The sequence below is a fragment of the Astyanax mexicanus genome, chromosome 18 (assembly GCF_023375975.1).
Source record: "Astyanax mexicanus isolate ESR-SI-001 chromosome 18, AstMex3_surface, whole genome shotgun sequence".
NCBI classification, from domain to species: Eukaryota; Metazoa; Chordata; class Actinopteri; order Characiformes; family Acestrorhamphidae; genus Astyanax; species Astyanax mexicanus.
In genome coordinates, this window is record NC_064425.1 from 12,820,596 (window position 1) to 12,839,837 (window position 19,242).

The 19,242-nt window shown below is 33.0% G+C and overlaps 1 protein-coding gene across 1 annotated transcript; it reads left to right on the forward strand.

Annotated features, from left to right (window-relative positions):
• The first annotated feature begins 6,666 nt into the window (after positions 1 to 6,666).
• Positions 6,667 to 16,834, forward strand: ca4b (carbonic anhydrase IV b). Its single transcript, XM_007248607.4, has 8 exons — positions 6,667 to 6,798; positions 10,757 to 10,801; positions 10,903 to 11,067; positions 11,239 to 11,384; positions 12,625 to 12,717; positions 12,884 to 12,950; positions 13,738 to 13,901; positions 16,319 to 16,834. Exons 1-8 carry the CDS (start codon positions 6,696 to 6,698, stop codon positions 16,499 to 16,501), a joined length of 966 nt encoding a protein of 321 aa, XP_007248669.3. The 5' UTR covers positions 6,667 to 6,695; the 3' UTR covers positions 16,502 to 16,834.
• The last annotated feature ends 2,408 nt before the right edge of the window (positions 16,835 to 19,242 follow it).

Consider the following 19,242-nt stretch of genomic DNA (forward strand, 5'->3'; position numbering starts at 1 on the left):
CCTAAACCTCAAAGTCAGAGCTCAAAAGCAGAAAAGGAAGTGTGCATGCACAGAGAGAGAGAGAGAGAGAGAATAGAAATGTACAAGTTATATTATTGCTTAGGAGCAGAGGGTACAAAATAATTAGCTCTTAGCACAGGCAGTCTTAGTGTGGACAGCGCAGTCGTATACAGTACCAGTTAAAACGTTAAATTCAGTGTTTTTCATTATTTTGATAATTATTTTGATTGTAGATTAATACTAAAGTCATCTGAATGATAGAGAAAAACATATGGAATTATTTCTTAAACAAAAATATGTTTTATATTTTACATTCTTCAAAGTAGCTACTACATTTCTTGATATTTTGCTATGGATAGAAGATCTTTTTACTTCTGTACACCAAAAAATATGTATGTTTGTAATGTCTTACTAAGTTTGCACTTTGTTCAGTTTTGGACTGGTTTTAAAACCTGTTTTCTGGTTTAGAAGACATATTATTTGGTAAAAATACATGATGTGTGTTTGTGTATAATGGCTCCAGTCATCTGTACCTAGAAAATAAAAAGTAAAGGCTGAATTGTACAATGCACACTTATACTGTGTGCTCTATCTGTGCAAGGCACATCGCAACGCTTATTGCTATCTTACACCCCACCAATGCTTCTGTCTGCGTTGTTTAAACAGCCACAGTGCTAGAGTGCTGTAAGTTATGACAGTATAATGACCTAATAAAGCGAGTTTGGCAGGTTAGTAATAGATAGATAGATAGATAGATAGATAGATAGATAGATAGATAGATAGATAGATAGATAGATAGATAGATAGATAGATAGATAGATAGATAGATAGATAGATAGATAGATAGATAGATTTCATGTGTTTCATAGTTTCATGTGTGTACCAGGAATACATTCTCCGTCATAGAAGACATTACCACCCACAGTGGACAGTAAGGCAGTGGGTGGTAATGTTCATGACCCGCAGCATCTGGCTAGACTTGTATATAAATGTGACACCTTTATTTACGGCTCTTTATTTTTAAGAGTGCAGACTGTATTTCCCCTCATCAAACAAAGACATAAAGTACTCAGGGAAGGGAAGCGCTCTGCAGTGTGAGCGGATCTGCAGTAATCATAAACGTGATATCTCTCCAGCGTGCATATTTTATTGAGGCACTAAAAGGCTGGACATTCATTGTGGATCTATTTCTGTACTACATGGGATTATTTCTATAAATATATAGACACTGTGTAACTAGTAGCAGCAGTCAACAGGTAAATATTGGTATAATCCAGCCAAGAAGTGAAGATTAAGGTTAATCTAATTAGACAAAGCAGTAACTGATTCAATTTCCTAAAGCTGTGAATTAGGAATACCAATATCTGAGAGTAGAGCCAGTCCTGGAGGGCTGATTTGATACCAAGAAATGTCAGAGATGAAATATAAAATTCTAATATACCTCACAGTGTGCAGTACAACTTTGTTAAATTTTTTTATGTAAATATTTATGTAAATATTTTCCAGATTTTGGATTATTTACATTTTGTTCATTGCGATCACTTTGCAGCTGTAACAATGTAAATGATCTTTTTGATCTTATCTTATCTAAATGCACTATTGAATCACTGACTTTGCTTTGTGAGCTCTTAGTTCTATTGATACATTTTGTCAGCAGTGATGTCTGTTACTTAGTAATGCATTACTCTAATTTGACCATTTCTTTATATAAGGAGTAATCTAACGCGTTACTATTACCAATCCAGTAATCAGATTAAAGTACTTATCCAAATCACTTTGCGTTACGTTTTTGTCATTTTCCTTAGTAAAAAGATACTCACCCCTCTCCCCTATGCTCTCCCCCAATCACATGCTTGTCTTGTACCTTAAACACAACAGTGCATGTTTTAACAGTCAGTAAACACAGAACATTACTATTTGCTACAGTATATTTTTACTTTATTCTTGCGTCTCGGGGAGTGAAGTCAGGCCTATGTGACACACATGTAACATCACCTAGCGACATAAATACTTCTAGCTGGAAATGCAGACACTATTCTGAGTTTGTATCAGCTAAACATGATCAATATCAAGGTTGGTTGTTCACTCTGTGCTGCCACAAAGTGCCACCTAGCTTTAAAAACACAACGTCAAATTTGAAGAAAGGTTTGGAGTCGCAGCGGCACATTTACAGAAAAAAATTCAAATGTGGAGCAAAGCTTCCAACAAAATGAGTTTTTGGCAAAACTGTTTAGTTGAGGTGGCAGTAACTTAAAAGTAACTTAAAAGTAGCTTAGTTACTTTTAAAATCAAGTAATTTATAATGTAACTAATTTATTTTTTAAAGGGGTAATCACTAATCAGATATCTTTTCCAAAGTAACTATGACACTGGTTTTCAGAATATATTTTCCAAATGAAAAACTATTTTAGGTTGGTCTAAAGACACTCTGAGTGTTAAGGGTGTGGTAAATATCTTCCAACACCACAGTCATTGTGTATCACTGTGTCACAGTGACTCAGAGCCTTAAATCATTGATGAGTGTTGCATTATAATGCAGATGTTGTGTAAATTACTACAGTAACTCACAGTTCAGATTTGAAAGATTTAAAAAAAATAATTGCATTGGCATTAAAGATGTATAAAAATAAACATTAACACAAGTGTTATAGCAGTTATATATATATTTTAGAAGGATAAAATACACAACCTCTCATTTGTTTAATTATTTTACTCTTATTTTACAGAGTTTCACCCATGATTCATACTGTTTCTAAAATTGTAATATGAAAGTGTAATATATTTTTTTGGACTTGAAAACTTGAAACCTCTTCCTCCCCCTCCCTTCCCTTATTTTTTATCTGAATGTCTCTCACATTTACATATTCATTACTCTAATTGCGCTCAACAGAAATGTTTCAAAAATGATTATGATAAACATTTTTCATATTTTTTACTTTAAAACAGGTCAAACCTGAAACACCACAAACTGGATTAACAATCTGAATGAATGAATGAATCAATGAATGCCTTTATTGTCACACAGTCACAAGTAATAGTGAAATTGGCAATTAACCCCTTTGTACACACAAGTACATGGGAAGGGGGGAGAGGGAGGGGGAGACAGGACAGGAAGACAGCTGTTGTACCTTCACAGCGTGAATGCGCAGGTCAGTTGCCTCTGCTGAGGTGTATACAAGGCGTATTTTTGCGCCCTCACAATACCAAAGACACACACGACACACCTTAAATCCAGCTGTGCAATGCATAATTGACCGGCGTGTTATAGATCACTAAAATAGAGCCCTTTGTGTTGTGTGTGTGGTGAGAGGGGAATCAGTTCCGTCTCTGTGTGTGTTGAGGAGTCTGATGGTCAGTGGGAAGAAACTATTGCAGAGTCTGGTAGTAGAGGCTCGGATGCTCTAATGCTGGTGGCTTTGCGGATGCAGTGTGTTGTGTGTGTGTGTGTGTGTGTGTGTGAGAGGGGAATCAGTTCCGTGTCTGTGTGTTGAGGAGTCTGATGGTCTGTGGGAAGAAACTATTGCAGAGTCTGGTAGTAGAGGCTCGGATGCTCCAATGCTAGTGGCTTTGTGGATGCAGTGTGTGGTGTAGATGTCAGTGATGGAGGGGAGAGAGACTCCGATATAGAACATGGTAAAAATGGGAGATGGAAATGTACAGGTGAGGTTCTCTGCAAAGTGAACACGGAGGAACTTGCAGTTCCTTACAATTTCCACAGCAGAGCCGTTGGTGTTCAGCAGGTGGTGGACACCTGGTGTTCTCCTGAGGTCAACAACCATCTCTTTGGTTTAATCGGTTAGAGATAGGTTGTTGGTTCTGCGCCAGTCTGTTAGCCACTGCATCTCCTCTTTATATGCTGACTCATCGTATTCGCTTATTGAGGCCCAACTACAGTACAGTATAGAACAGTACAGTATCTATTTTATCTTTGTATGTTTTCAGTTTTAGCCATTTTTTAACCATTTTCTCTAAAAAAATACAGATGCAAGGGGGCTTAACACGCTGTTGCAACAGCGAACTTTCTTTGTAGATGTAGACAAATAAGTTTAGCATAAAACATAATTTAATTAGAAATCTTAAATTAAATATAGTAAGTGCATTTTGATTTTTTTAACCTCTGCCCTCCAAACAGTATAGACAACAGTTTTCCCAAATTCCAGATAAAAATATTGTCATTTAGAGCATTTATTTGCTGAAAATGAGAAATGGCTACAATAACAAAAAACATGCAGAGCTTTCAGACCTCAAGTAATGCAAAGAAAACAAGTTCATATTCATAAAGTTCAGAAATCAATATTTGATGGAATAACCATATCATAACCAATCATAGTTCTCATGCATCTTGGCATGTTCTCCTCCACCAGTCTTACACACTGCTTTTGGATAACTTTATGCCACTCATTCCTGGTGCAAATATTCAAGCAGTTCAGCTTGGTTTGTTTGATGGCTTGTGATCATCCATCTTCCTCTTGATTAAATTCCAGAGGTTTTCAAATTGGTAAAAAAAAAAAAAGAAACTCATCACTAATTTTTAAGTGTTTTTTTCCAGGGCTGTATGTTTTTTTATATTACCATCTTCCATAGAATCCCCAAGGCCTGAACACACATTGTGACACTTCACTTTTAACACTATTAAATTATAAATTATTAACTCTAGAGTTAGCACTCAGAGGCAGAGATATCTGTTCCTGTAAGTATGAGAACGTTCACAGATTGAGTCGAGCTATTGCTGCCTGTTTATTGGCTCTTAGGGTGATGGATGAGTGGGAACTTAAGTGGTGATGTATGGGTACTTTGTGTTACTCTGTATGTGAACTGTTTGTTTTTTGACAGCAGGATCTATTCTGAGAGATAATCTGAGTCAACTGCAGACGGGAATATGTGTGTCCTTGAGCTGACCTTATGACCTTTACAAAAAAATGGTTATATATGTATGCTGTAAAGAATATTCAGGCCTTACTTTAGATCAGTTTTTAATGATGAGTCCAGCTTTGGTCTTGGTGAAAATTAACCAGTAAATACATGAATGGAGGCCCCATTAATGTCCTTGTCCAAAATTGTTGTTGACTGATGTTTATGGTGTGCTTGGGGTGCAGTTTCGCATGATGAAAGATCACCTTTGGTCCTTATAACAGGCACAGACTTATCCAGTCATTTGGCAGACTCACCCTCTTCTTCTCCTAGAACAAGCTCTCAGACTGCCTTCATTGAGTTTACAGGGCAGCCAGAAACAAAAAGAACCAGAAACAAAGCTCTGTTTTTGATCATTCTGGCTATACTGGTAAGCCAATTAGGTCTGCTGAGCTGCTGAATTGATCACCTTATGACCCTTACAAAAAAAGAAGTTTATTCTTACAGCATTGTCTATCATATTTGGGCTTTCTGTAGATCATCTTTCATTACAGGCACTTTTATAGTACAACGTTACATTAGACCCTTTCTTCTCTGAACTCTATTCCAACAGGACAAATCTTACACCCTGTGCAAAGCGTGTTGCAGTGCTCATTGCAATCTTACTCCCCACCACCAGTCTATTTTCACGCCTTCCATCTGCTTTGTTTATATAGCAACGGAGCCTGTGAATATATCTACGCCGCTGGTGTGTTTAGGTAAATTTCTATCATATTGCTCGCTTGTTACTCACACATGAACACACAGCGGTGCACAAACCCAACTTTTACATCAACAATAAACAAAATAAACAAGCGCAAATGACCGGGTCAGTTTCCTCTGCTGAGAAAAGTTAAACATAATGTGTTTAACTTTTCTCAGCAGAGGAAACTGACCCGGTAGCTGCGCCATTAAAATAGCAATCCTCCAAAGTCCAAACTCCAAACAGCGCACTTGGCTCTTAAAAGTAATGTTAAGTGACATGCTATTGGTTTACTTCACATTACGCCCAAAACACACCCATGATCAATTAATTAAGAAAATTATAACATGCCTTTTGTGTGTTTTGAGATGCACAAGGTGTACTTTTCCCGTCGTTATGATAGCAACGACACACCGTCACAGCCTAAATCAGGCGTCACTGTTCACATTTGACAGTTCGCTTAACGATTGCAAAAATAGTACCCTACTTCTGTATGTGTAGCTTAATAAATATTGTCTATATCAGTCTATTAAATATTGGTAACCTTTATCTTCCTTATGAATGGTATTGCCGTGTGACACTTTACTTTTTTAACTCATATTTGTTTAATACAATTAATTTTTAGTAAATTTATGTATAAGGGAAACCATTTTCACGATAAACTATTTACAAAACATTTTCCAGAACAGAATTATTGTCCCTTATTGTAACTATTGATTTTTATTCACTTTTTCTTTCTATTCCTTTTTCCCCTCATTTAACGATATCACATACATGCCACCTGATTTTGATTGAAGCTCTGTTCCAGTAATAATTACAACTATGAAATATGAGTCAGTGTAAACTGTTTTACAGATTTCTTTTTCGTTTTTTTCTGCAGTGAGTGTATATAAATATGTCTCGTTCTGTGAAATATATTGTCTGGATACCTGGGACTTTTTTATGATGTCCTGTATTTTCAGAGTTCATCCTTATGCAATCAAACCTTATGGGCTTATCTGTAGAGAATGACTGAAAGGAGGAGTTATTGGTGTGTGTTGCAAGATAACGCAGAATACTGTAGCATAAAAGGCTTCTCTGCTACATCACGGCTGAGACACTGATGACCTTGCATGAGTTCTCTGGACACAGGAAACAAACTAGGATGTACGTTTTTTATTCATTCCTTTTTCTGGCTTCTCTGTCGAGGATCGCAGCCGGGGCAGGTACTGCGTATACAGTGCTTTATTTTATTATTTTTATTATTTATATTTACATTAATTCTGTACTTATTATTTATTTACAGTAAGTCTGTTTTGTGTCTCTTTAAATACACACATATATATATATATATATATATATATATATATATATATATATATATATATATATATATATATATATATACAGTGTACAATCATTTACAGAGGGACAGACAGACAGACAGATAGATAGATATAATGTAATATGTAATGTAAAATAGTTTTCAGATAGACAGACAGACAGATAGATAGATAAATAGACAGACAGACATACAGATAGACAGATATAATGTAATATGTAATGTAAAATAGTTTTCAGACAGACAGACAGAAAGACAGACAGATAGATAGATAGATAGATAAATAGAATGTAATATGTAATGTAAAATAGTTTTCAGACAGACAGACAGACAGACAGATAGAGAGAGAGATAGATATAATGTAATATGTAATGTGGAATGGTTTGCAGCCATACTGATAGACAGACAGACAGACAGACAGACAGACAGACAGGTAAATAGATACATTATTGATCCCAGAGGAAAATTCTAGACATTCAGTAGCAGATGTACAAGAAGAAAGATATGATAGATACAGATTAGATACAGATTAAGATAAAGATACAATAAAATATAAAGTATAAAAGTATAAAGTAAAGTAATTTACTGTGTGTGTGTGTGTGTGTAATGGAGGTAGTGCAGTTAAACACAGTAAAACAATAATGAACACCAGTTACTGCGCATATTGAGAAGCTGACTGATATCAGTGCAAGAACACAGATATATAATAAATTAGTAGTGCAAATTGCAAATTTACATATATATATATATATATATATATATATATATATATATATATATATAGTGGACAATAAATAAAAAAAGAAAAAAACTAGTACAGAATGTGGTAAAATTAATACAAATAAAAATAGGGCATCTAGCAGGGTGTCTGCAGAGATATAGGGGTATATCCCTTGAGTGGCTGCAACGAAAAAGTGTACCAGAGAATTGTGGCTTTAAAATTTATACAGAATTCTGGCTCCATGTAGAATAATATTTTTATTGCAACTCAATGAAAAGCATGTATCTCTAAAATGGTAACTTAATAGGAGAATGCAAACATGTTCCTAACTTTGAATGGAGGTCAATGTAAAAATAAAACTTTAAAGAGTTTAAGCTTTTTAGGCTTTTTTTTGGTCTTTTATATTGATATTTGTCAGTAATTACAGTGCTTATTTTAACTAAAGCAGACCAGGGGGCACACACAATGTAGCAAAGTAACAAAGTACAAATACAAAAACATTTTTCAGAACAGAATTATTGTCCCTAATTGTAACTATTGATTTTTATTTATTTTTACTTTCTATTCCTTTTCCCCTCATTTAACGAGATCACATTTTTTTCTGTTAGCAGTCGTACTGCCTGATTGAAGCTCTGTTCCAGTAATAATTAAAACTATGAAATTATAGTCATTATGGCTGTTAGAAAAATGTGTTTTGTGGAGGGGGGGGGGGCATTATAGGACTTATGGCTTTGTTTTTTCCCCTTACATTACTTTTAATTTTATACTTTAAGTTGTTTTGAAACCAGTACTTTTTACTCTTTTACTTAAAAAGTAAAAAGTTTGACTTGATTCTTCAAATTCTACAGAAGTATTTTAAACCCTAGTATTTATACTTCTACCTACAGAGTGATGAATAGAGACTTTTTTTCACACATTTGTCAGGTAGCTGAGGTTAAGAGTTTGATTCACCCTTGTGAGGATTTATTACACATACAATAAAACTTTAAAAGTTTAGTTTGTAGTAATTAAACATGTTTATAAAGCTACAAAAGCAACAATTATAGGTAAAAAAAAATGACACAGGACATTTCCTGCCAATTGAAGTGTACATCACTTTGTACTTTGTTGCTATAAAGAGGCCCAACATGCTTGTAAATGTGTTTGTTCTTTGACCCCAGTGATGCTGCTTGTTCTTCTGTATTTGAACTTGCTTTAAATATCATGTGGTTTGACCTGTAATAGCACTCATTTCTACAGAATGAATTTATCTTATTTCTGTGGATGAAATAATTATTATTGTAGAACTAATAGTCAGTGTTTTCTTCGAACTACTGATCAAATGTATTATTTAGCCAAGAATTACATAATCACACATTTACAGAAAAGCTTAAACGAAGAATTAAGAACTTATCTCTGATCTCTACACGCTCTAAAAAAATTTACTTGCTTGATAATAGATTCTCCGCATGAAGTCAAAACACAAACATCATTCTCACCCTGAAAATGAAGTTGCACACATTCTATGTTGCAACTGATCACACACACACACACACACACACACACACACACACACACACATACACACACATACACACAGTTGTGTGGTATAATTACTGCCACACTGCTAGTTCTCTATAACTCCAGCTTTTGTACCTCTATAACAATAAAAAAAATAAATAAAAGTATATCTGTATAGACTTATCTACTAGAGATTTTAATCATAGAGAATTGTTTAACCCTCTCTGGAAACATGTGTTTGAATCATTTTCCAAAAATGATTTACTAGACTTCATTAACGTAACTGATATGTAAATGCGAAACTAATAATTTAACGTGTTTTGTATTATGCATGTTAATGGACCCTATTTTTGTGATCTATAGACGAGTTGCACCGTGCAGCTTAATTTAGGGCGTGTCACATTCTAACTGGAGAGGCCTCTAAATCCCCAAAACTTACAGACTGTCGCTTTAAACCCCACATATCCTTCAAAAAATTGGGGACAAATTTCCAACCAGAATTTTCAAAGGATCGAATGAAAGGCATCCGATGCAAGTGCAAACTTGCTAAAGGACATTTTAGCAAGGATTTGTTAGCAGTGTTGTATATATTTTTACCCTGTATTGACCCTGTTTGTAAGAATTTAGGGAATAGGTAAAGTTTAGAAATGCTCTACATAGTTAAACACCTTGTATTACCATCAGAGGTGAAAAAAGTACTGAAAAATTGTAATTAAGTAAAATTACCTTTACTTTGCTAAAATTCTACTCAAGTAAAAGTAAAAGTACGCATCTAAAAATCGATTTGAGTAAAAGTAAAAAAGTACTCAATTTAAAATGTACTTTGAGTACATTTTAAACTTTAAGTTACATAGTTACTTTTATTTATTTGATGGAAAAAAGTACAGCAAATCATAAATAATAAATAAATAATAATTTGCACCTTTCAGGCAGTATTTGTTCAGACCACCTCATAAAACATTTTCAAGAACAAGTGGCATAGGTTTCTAGGATCCATTTTTTCTTTAATGTTAAAAAGTTAAGGAGTTATGATGATATGGGAGACTTTAAACTGTATTTTTATAGTTTTACATTCCATTAATATTTTTGAACTTGCCATTGCTATGCTTTAACTGCTATTTACACCTTTTTTTATTTAACATCCAAGCAGATGTTTCTAATAAAACGAATTATTATTATTATTATTATTATTATTATTATTATTATTATTATTATTAAAAGGAATTATTATGATAAACATGAAAACATACAAAAAAATGTTGGCCGGTGCATGCGCAGTGCCATAAAGAAGCACATATTGATGGGAAAACTTTTTTTTTTATTCAAACTCCAGTATTTCATTTTTTACTGAGTAACAGGGAGTTTTCCAATGTAGCGAAGTAAATTATTTGTGTCAAAATTTTACTTGAGTAAAAGTAAAATTACCCCTTTTTTTAAAAACTACTTTAAAAATTACAAATTACTCATAAAATCTACTTAATTACAGTAATGTGAGTAAATGTAATTAATTACTTTCCACCTCTGATTACCATGGTATCCATTACAATGATGCTGTGCAACATCAGCCTAACATCTGCAAAAAAACTAGATACTGAAATAATAAATATGGATTCTTTTTCAGAATGGTGCTACCAGTCCCAGGTCACTTGTGAGCACAAATGCGAAGGTGATAAATCCTTAATCTGAGCCTAAAATGCATTTAAAAAATAAATGCTATGTGTTTTTTAAAACCAATGATACACTAAATATGTTTTATTTTTTCTACAGGACCAAGCGAATGGCCAAAAATAGTATCAGCCTGTGGAGGTAATAAACAGTCACCTATTAATATTGTGACAAAGAAGGTTAAGATGGAAGGATCCCTCCCAGCGTTTAAATTTCAAGGCTACAAAGAGACGTTCCACAGTTTTATCACAAACAATGGCCACACAGGTAACTTCACACAAAATACACCCAATTAACAATATGATTTTAATACAGCTTTTTTACAGCCTCAGGCTGGTACAATCACACTGTGTACGAGTGCACTGTGGTTGATACAAGTTCTCAGATACCATTTGCAGGAAGATCTGCATTCCTCAGGCTGTATTTTCTTATCTTCAGTCAAGGTCAACTTGTCGGGAGCTGCTCAGATTAATGGAGGAAGTTTAGGATCAACGTACAAAGCAGTGGAAATCCATTTCCACTGGGGGAAGAACGGTGAACATGGATCAGAGCACACCATCGACGGAGAGCAGTACCCTATGGAGGTAACACTGCAGGCGTGATAGCCTCTGGTTTACTGTACACTGAGAGGCTGCAGGAGTGATAGAAGAAAACTGTTAAACCAAAGTCTAGTGCTGGTGAACTTTAACAAGATAAGAAATTGAAATAGTAATAGAGTCAGTAAACAGTAAATAGTAAAGAGTATGGGTGCTGCCACTATGCCACGTTGGTTTAAATCCCAGTTATGCAGCTTGCCATCAGCAGCCAGAGTCTGAGAGAGGCCATGCTCTCTGTGGGTGGGTACAGTAGATGGTGCTCTCTCCCCACATCACTCCTACTGTAATGTCTTTCAGCACAGGTGTCTGTTAGCTGATGTTTAATTGTAGAAATTAATAAAAAGAGTATAGTATAGAATAGTATAGAATTACTTAATTTCTATAAAAATTTAGTTGTTTTTTTTGTTGTTTTTAGTTGCTAGTTGCTGAGTATCTATCAGAAAAAGTAGGCAGAAATATAAACTCCTGGGTATCTATAAACTAGGAAAATGATTTAAAATAAAATTGACAAAAAATATTTTAGTTTATGTCTACAAATCAAAGTAAACCTTTACTACTGAAGTAAATTACTGCATCCATTAGGATCTGAAGTTAATATTTTTAAATTCCTAATTTACTATAAATGTTTTAATATTTAATATACTTATAATTTAACTTATCATTTAATATTTATTATTTATAGTGTAGTTATTTTTTGTGCCTATATCAGCAAAAACACATTTCTGTTGGCAGTTCTGTTAGATTGTAAAATTGTAAAATGTAAATAAAACAACCTTATTTTATTTATTTATTTATTTTGTTGGTCAGTACTCTTCACAATAATGATGGACAATATGGCTTTAAAATAATATTGTTATATTTCATTATATTTTTGTGACAATGGTAATCTTGTTATGCCATTGATTTGACAAAACACTGAAAAGTATTTTATACATTTTTTGAATATACTAATTTGACAAAATAAATATAATTTTTTTATTTAGTAGAAATATAACAGCTTCAGCTGCTCAATAGAAACAAATAACCTGTCAAATGTTGCCTATTTGTTTTAAACAAAAGTAACTTATAAAGACTCAAATTTGCTGATAAATAATAATAATGTAAAGAAAAATAAATAATGTAACGTAAAATACTGCAATGTATAAAAATATATTGTGAGTGATATGATATGGCAAAACACTGCAACTAATGATCTGTGATAATTAATAAGAGTTATTTTTTCTCATAGATGCATCTTGTTCACATAAAGAGCACATACTCATCTGTAGAGGAAGCTGTTAAAGACCCCTCTGGTGTGGCGGTTTTTGGATTTTTGTACGAGGTCAGTTTTTGTTTTGTTTTCTAATAACAGTAAAGTAATTGAACACAAAGTAGGTTAATGCTAAAGACCTAGACTGATGAGGTTAAAATGCTGATTAGATATTAATTTAGCTGATAAATGCGTTTTTGTAATGTCCATGGACTTACTGTACTTTCTTATTTAACAGGAAGCTGAAAGCTCAAACCAAAAATATGATCCCATCATAAACGCTCTAGTGAATATCCCATTCCCTGGTAAATATCACACTTAATTTATTGCTACATCCATTTTTACAGTCTTTTGGTCCTATTTTAGTGATTGATAGTGCACTGGTAAATTGTGCAGCTTGATTTAGGGCATGTCAGTGTGACCTTGCTATCGTAACGATGGGAAAAGTACACATTGCGCGGTTTGAAATGTGTTTTGGGCATAACGTGAAATAAACTAATGACTGTGCCATTCGTTGTTCCCTGACTTTGGTGTGTTGGTATCTTGCGCATCTTATCAGACAGTACTGACCTGCACATCCACGCAGTGAAGGAGTGCCAGCTGCTCATTTAAGGGAACAGCTATGTTATTTTATAATTTATTCTGTTTATTGTTGATGTAAAAGCTGGATTTACGTCCATATGTGTGTGTAAGGAACATGTAAGGCAGGATTGGGCGGCTGACTGTTGACTGCTCTGAGGGTTTTAATCAGGTAGTGGCGCACCTATATGTCCCACCGCCAAGACAGAAACACGCCAAATACTTACATGAACACACCTCACTTCCAGACCACCACACCCATCAGTGTAAATATATTTCTAAACTCTGACGCTATTGTAACATTGCTGGTGATGCGCATCACGACACACCTTGTGCAGGGTGTAAGATAGGGCCATCTGTTTTTAATTCTTAGTATCTTATCTTGAATTTATGGCTCATTAGAAATAATCTTTCTGCTTGAACTGTGCTTTTTACATCAAAAACCATTCTGTACTGTTACTGTTTCAGTTTTGGGTTAATTTAGTAATTTATCTTGACTTTGTTCATTTCCAGATAACAGAACATCCCTTCAGTCCCTGTCTTTGGACTCGCTCATCCCAGACCAAACTATGCTGAGCAGCTACTTCCGCTACGAGGGCTCGCTCACCACGCCCGACTGTGCAGAGTCAGTCATCTGGACAGTGTTCGAACAGACCATCCCGCTCAGCAGGAATCAAGTAGGTCATATAGCATTCACTATACACTACCAGTCAAAAGTTTTCTACATTGTAGATTAATATGTAAGACATGAAAACAGTTAAGGGACACCTATGGAATTACTTATTAAACAGTAAAAAGCAGCAGCTATTGTTCAGCATCTCCGAGAACTTTTTCAAGATGCTGAGAAAACTATTCCAGGTGACTCTCCCACATGAAGACATTGAGATTAAAATACCAAGAGTGTTCAGATCTGTCCTTAAAGATAATTGTGATACTTAGAAAAATCTAAGTATAAAACTTATTCTGGTTTGTTTAACTATTATTCTTTTTTTTAACAGAATAATTCACCATGTGTTTCTGTATAACTTTAATATAGTCTTCAATATTAAATACAATGTAAAAATCATATAAAGAAAGTAAATACATGAGAACATTGAAAGGAAAAACATTGAATGTCCAAACTTATGACTGTATATATTGGAATATAAAAAAAAATACAGATTTTTTACATTTTACATTTACATGTTACCTGTATGCACTCTGTGTTTGCATGATGGCAAAACAAATAAATATATTGGGCAGAAATGTACAGAAATTATTTATTTTGGTCAAAACTGAAAAAAATCAAACAAAATATGTTGCCACTTTTTTTTAACAACTGCATAAATTAAGTAGCCTAAATGTATTTATTTTTCTTCTTAAAGAAAATGTATACCATTGTTTGTTATAAATTATTCTACCTATTCAACTAATTTTGGGTAAATATAATCTGCCTGCTCATCTGATTCAGTTGATCCAGATGTTACAGTGTGAGGATTGCTAGATCACTCACCTATGTGGCCATCTGCTGGACAAATGATATTTTAGCATTTTCCATCAATGGAGAATTCATATTATATTATTATAAACAAAATTAAATATATAGCCATAAACAAAAAATGGGCAACTTTAGCCAACATATTTAAATGAATGTAATTGATTTCTGGTTACACTTAAAAAATATATATAATTTTTTAATTTAAAAAATATTGTTTTACTCCAAATAATAATACTAATAAATACTTCCAAGATAAAAGAACAATAACCTGTTTTTCAATCTGTTAACCTATTTTTTGAAGATCAGTTTTATCCAATGTGATGTGATGTAATAATGGTTTCCATCACAACATTATTATTGTGTTTTTCACGTAACATTCCCAGCTGAACAAATACTAACATTATGGAAATGTTAAAAAAATGCATTCCCAAAAATTAAAACTGACACCAGTGATGTTGCAACAATATTACCAGAATGTTCAAAAATGTTGAATAAACTTCACAGATTGAATGTTATAAAAACATTAACTGTAACATTTTTTTACAGTTGCTAGAACACAATTTTGTAAATTAGGCTGGTTTTATTAAAATGGTATTATGGTAAACAACATTAAAATATTGATCTTAAATTATGTTTAAGGCTGCCTTTGTCTTTTTATCTATAACAGAAAATTGTAACTCGCTCTTATGACCTTATGTTTTTGGCTGACTTAGCATCATGATAGCATAATATGAAATTACTTAATATCTCAAAATAATTAGATAGCATGTCAAAATAATGACTTAGTATCTTAAAATAACCAAACAAAAAGTCTATGTCACCTGTGTTTTTTGTTGTTGTTGTAGTGGTTAATTCCTGATTAAAGTGGCAACAATTAGTCACTGGGGCCAGGTGATACATACAGTACAGGCCAAAAGTTTGGACACACTTCTCTTTTTCAATGCATTTTCTTTATTTTCATGACTATTTACATTGTAGATTCTCACTGAAGGCATCAAAACTATGAATGAACACATGTGGAGTTTTATGTACTTGACAAAAAAAAGGTGAAATAATTAAAAACATGTTTTATATTCTAGTTCATTCAAAATAGCCACCCTTTGCTCTGATTACTGCTTTGCACACTCTTGGCATCATTCTCTCAATGAGCTTCAAGAGGTAGAGTCACCTGAAATGGTTTTCCAAGGAGTCTTGAAGGAAGGAGTTCCCAGAGGTGTTTAGCACTTGTTGCTCCTCTGCCTTCTTCGCTCTGTGGTCCAGCTCACCCCAAACCATCTGGATTGGGTTCAGGTCCGGTGACTGTGGAGGCCAGCTCATTTTTTGTTAAGTACATAAAAATCCACATGTGTTTTTTATGAAGTTTTGTTGCCTTCAGTGAGAATCTACAATGTAAATAGTGTAAATAATTGGCCTGTACTGTATATTGGCCGATTAACTCAGTTTGTGTTATTTTAAATGGCAGTGTTTTGATGTTTTGATATGAAAACATGTGACTTTATGTCAGTTTGTTGTGTGTTATGCAGAGAATCGAGTTCATAATGAGAAATTGCACAAACTGTCCAAAAGCAGACCAGATGTTTAACACATTGAACTGATGTTTTGTCCTGTACTTTACAGCTGTCTACATTCTCAACTCTCCAGTTTGACAATGAAACCGCCATGGTGGGAACGTTTCGCCCGGTGCAGCCGCTGAACAGTCGAGAAGTCTTTTACTCTGGTTGCACTGTTGTATCTGTTAACGCTGTACTGGTTGTTGGTACCATTTTCACCACCATTTTTACTCTGAACACCATAAAATAAGTTACATACTGTACTAACTGTGATCATCTTAGTATGGAATTTGTTATATCAATGCTTTTTACATTCTTTTATTCTTTGTTACAACAGACGTCACATATTTTATATTTTAAACAGTTTTAACAGTGTATTTTTAAATAATTAATTAATATAATAATAGTAATATATTTACAGACTTCCTTTTAGCACTGTGCCTTTTTTAGTGTTATATATTTCTGTATATTGTAATGCTTTAATGCATTTTCTGCTCTTTTCAACATATAATGTGCCTTGCTACAGTCCTGTTGTAGTGCTGTTAATATGGTGGACAACATTAAAGTATTGAACTAGAAAGTATGTTTAAGGCTGTCTTTGTCTTTTTATTTGTAACACTCGTGTGATTCTATAAACAGTAAAGAAATTGTAACTTGCTTATATGACCTACAACACTGTGGCCAAGCAGTAAACCACTATATAAGATACATATAAGTTATACTCAAGGCAACATAGTCCTAGTGGGATTGACTACAAACTGGTGGTGAGTGAGGTTTTGGGGGGGGGGGGGGGGGCACAACCATTATGCAAATAAATTATGTTAGGAGCCAATAGGATAAGTGTATATTTGTGGAATGTACTAAGAAATGTTTAATATAGGTAACATTTACTTAAAGCAAATTAAATACAAATTGTTGCTTTTAATGTGTTGCATAGATTATATAGGGTTTATTTACAAACCATAATTGGGTAAAATGTAGGAAAGTTAAAATTGGGTAAAATATATGAAAGTTATAATTGGGTAAAATTTAGGAAAGTTATAATTGGGTAAAATTCAGGAACGTTATATTTGGGTAAAATTTATGAAAGTTATAATTGGGTAAAATTTAGGAAAGTTATATTTGGGTAAAATTCAGGAAAGTTATAATTGGGTTAAATTTAGGAAAGTTATAATTGGGTAAAATTTAAGAAAGTTATATTTGGGTAAAATTCAGGAAAGTTATAATTGGGTAAAATTCAGGAAAGTTATAATTGGGTTAAATTTAGGAAAGTTATAATTAGGTAAAATTTAAGAAAGTTATAATTGGGTAAAATTTAAGAAAGTTATAATTGGGTAAAATTTAAGAAAGTTATAATTGGGTAAAATTTAAGAAAGTTATAATTGGGTTAAATTTAAACTGGAATATAAATGGAAAAAGGCGTGGATATATTGTTGTCCGTACACAAAAATTTCTAATGTATTCTATAATGCAATGTAGTGGTGTTGTGTCAGACGTCAGGCACAAACAAAGAGATTGTATGTTATTATTTGAGAAGTCATTTTTTTAGATGCTATCTTATTATTTTAAGATACTTAATCCTTATTTTGAGAGATTAAGTGGTTATTTCAAGATGTTTTTTGCATATCAAAATAACATCCTAGTATCTTAAAATACTGAGATAACATCTCAAAAAATGACTTAATATCTGAAATATATAAGATAGAATCTCAAAATAACAACATATTAATAGGATAGCATCTCAAACTTATGAAATAGCATCTAAAAATAATGACAAAGTACCTCAAAATAATGAGATAGCATCTTAAAATTATGATAGCATCACTAAAAATTACTTAATATCTCAAAACAATCTCTAACGAATTAGTATCGAAAACGACTTAGTATGTCAAAGTAATCAGTTAACATCTCAAAATAATTAGATAGCATCTCAAAATAGTGAGATAGAATCTAAAAAAATTACTTTATCTTTTATCTATTATAAATTATTTGATAGCATGTCAAAACAACGACTTCCTCAAAAAGAATAAAACAGCATTTTAAAACAGTTACTTCATACCTCAAAATAATGAGAAAGCACCTCAAAATAACAACTTAGTATCTCAAAATGATGAGAAAGCACTTCAAAATAACAACTTAGTATCTCAAAATGATGAGAAAGCACTTCAAAATAACAACTTAGTATCTCAAAATGATGAGAAAGCACTTCAAAATAACAACTTAGTATCTCAAAATGATGAGAAAGCACTTCAAAATAACAACTTAGTATCTCAAAATGATGAGAAAGCACTTCAAAATAACAACATAGTATCTCAAAATGATGAGAAAGCACTTCAAAATAACAACTTAGTATCTCAAAATGATGAGAAAGCACTTCAAAATAACAACATAGTATCTCAAAATGATGAGAAAGCATCTCAAAATAACAACTTAGTACCTCAAAATAATGAGAAAGCACCTCAAAATAACAACTTAGTATCTCAAAATAACAACCTAGTGTCTCAAAATGATGAGAAAGCATCTCAAAATAACACCTTAGTATCTCAAAATAATGAGATAGCATCTCAAAATAACAACTTAGTATCTCAAAATAATGAGATAGCATCTCAAAATAAGAACTTAGTATCTCAAAATAACAACTTAGTATCTCAAAATGATGAGAAAGCATCTCAAAATAACACCTTAGTATCTCAAAATAATGAGATAGCATCTCAAAATAACAACTTAGTATCTCAAAATGATGAGATAGCATCTCAAAATAACAACTTAGTATCTCAAAATGATGAGATAGCATCTCAAAATAACAACTTAGTATCTCAAAATGATGAGAAAGCATCTTAAAATAACAACTTAGTATCTCAAAATGATGAGAAAGCACTTCAAAATAACAACTAAGTATCTCAAAATGATGAGATAGCATCTCAAAATAACAACTTAGCATCTCAAAATAACGAAATAGCATCTCAAAATAACAACTTAGTATCTCAAAAT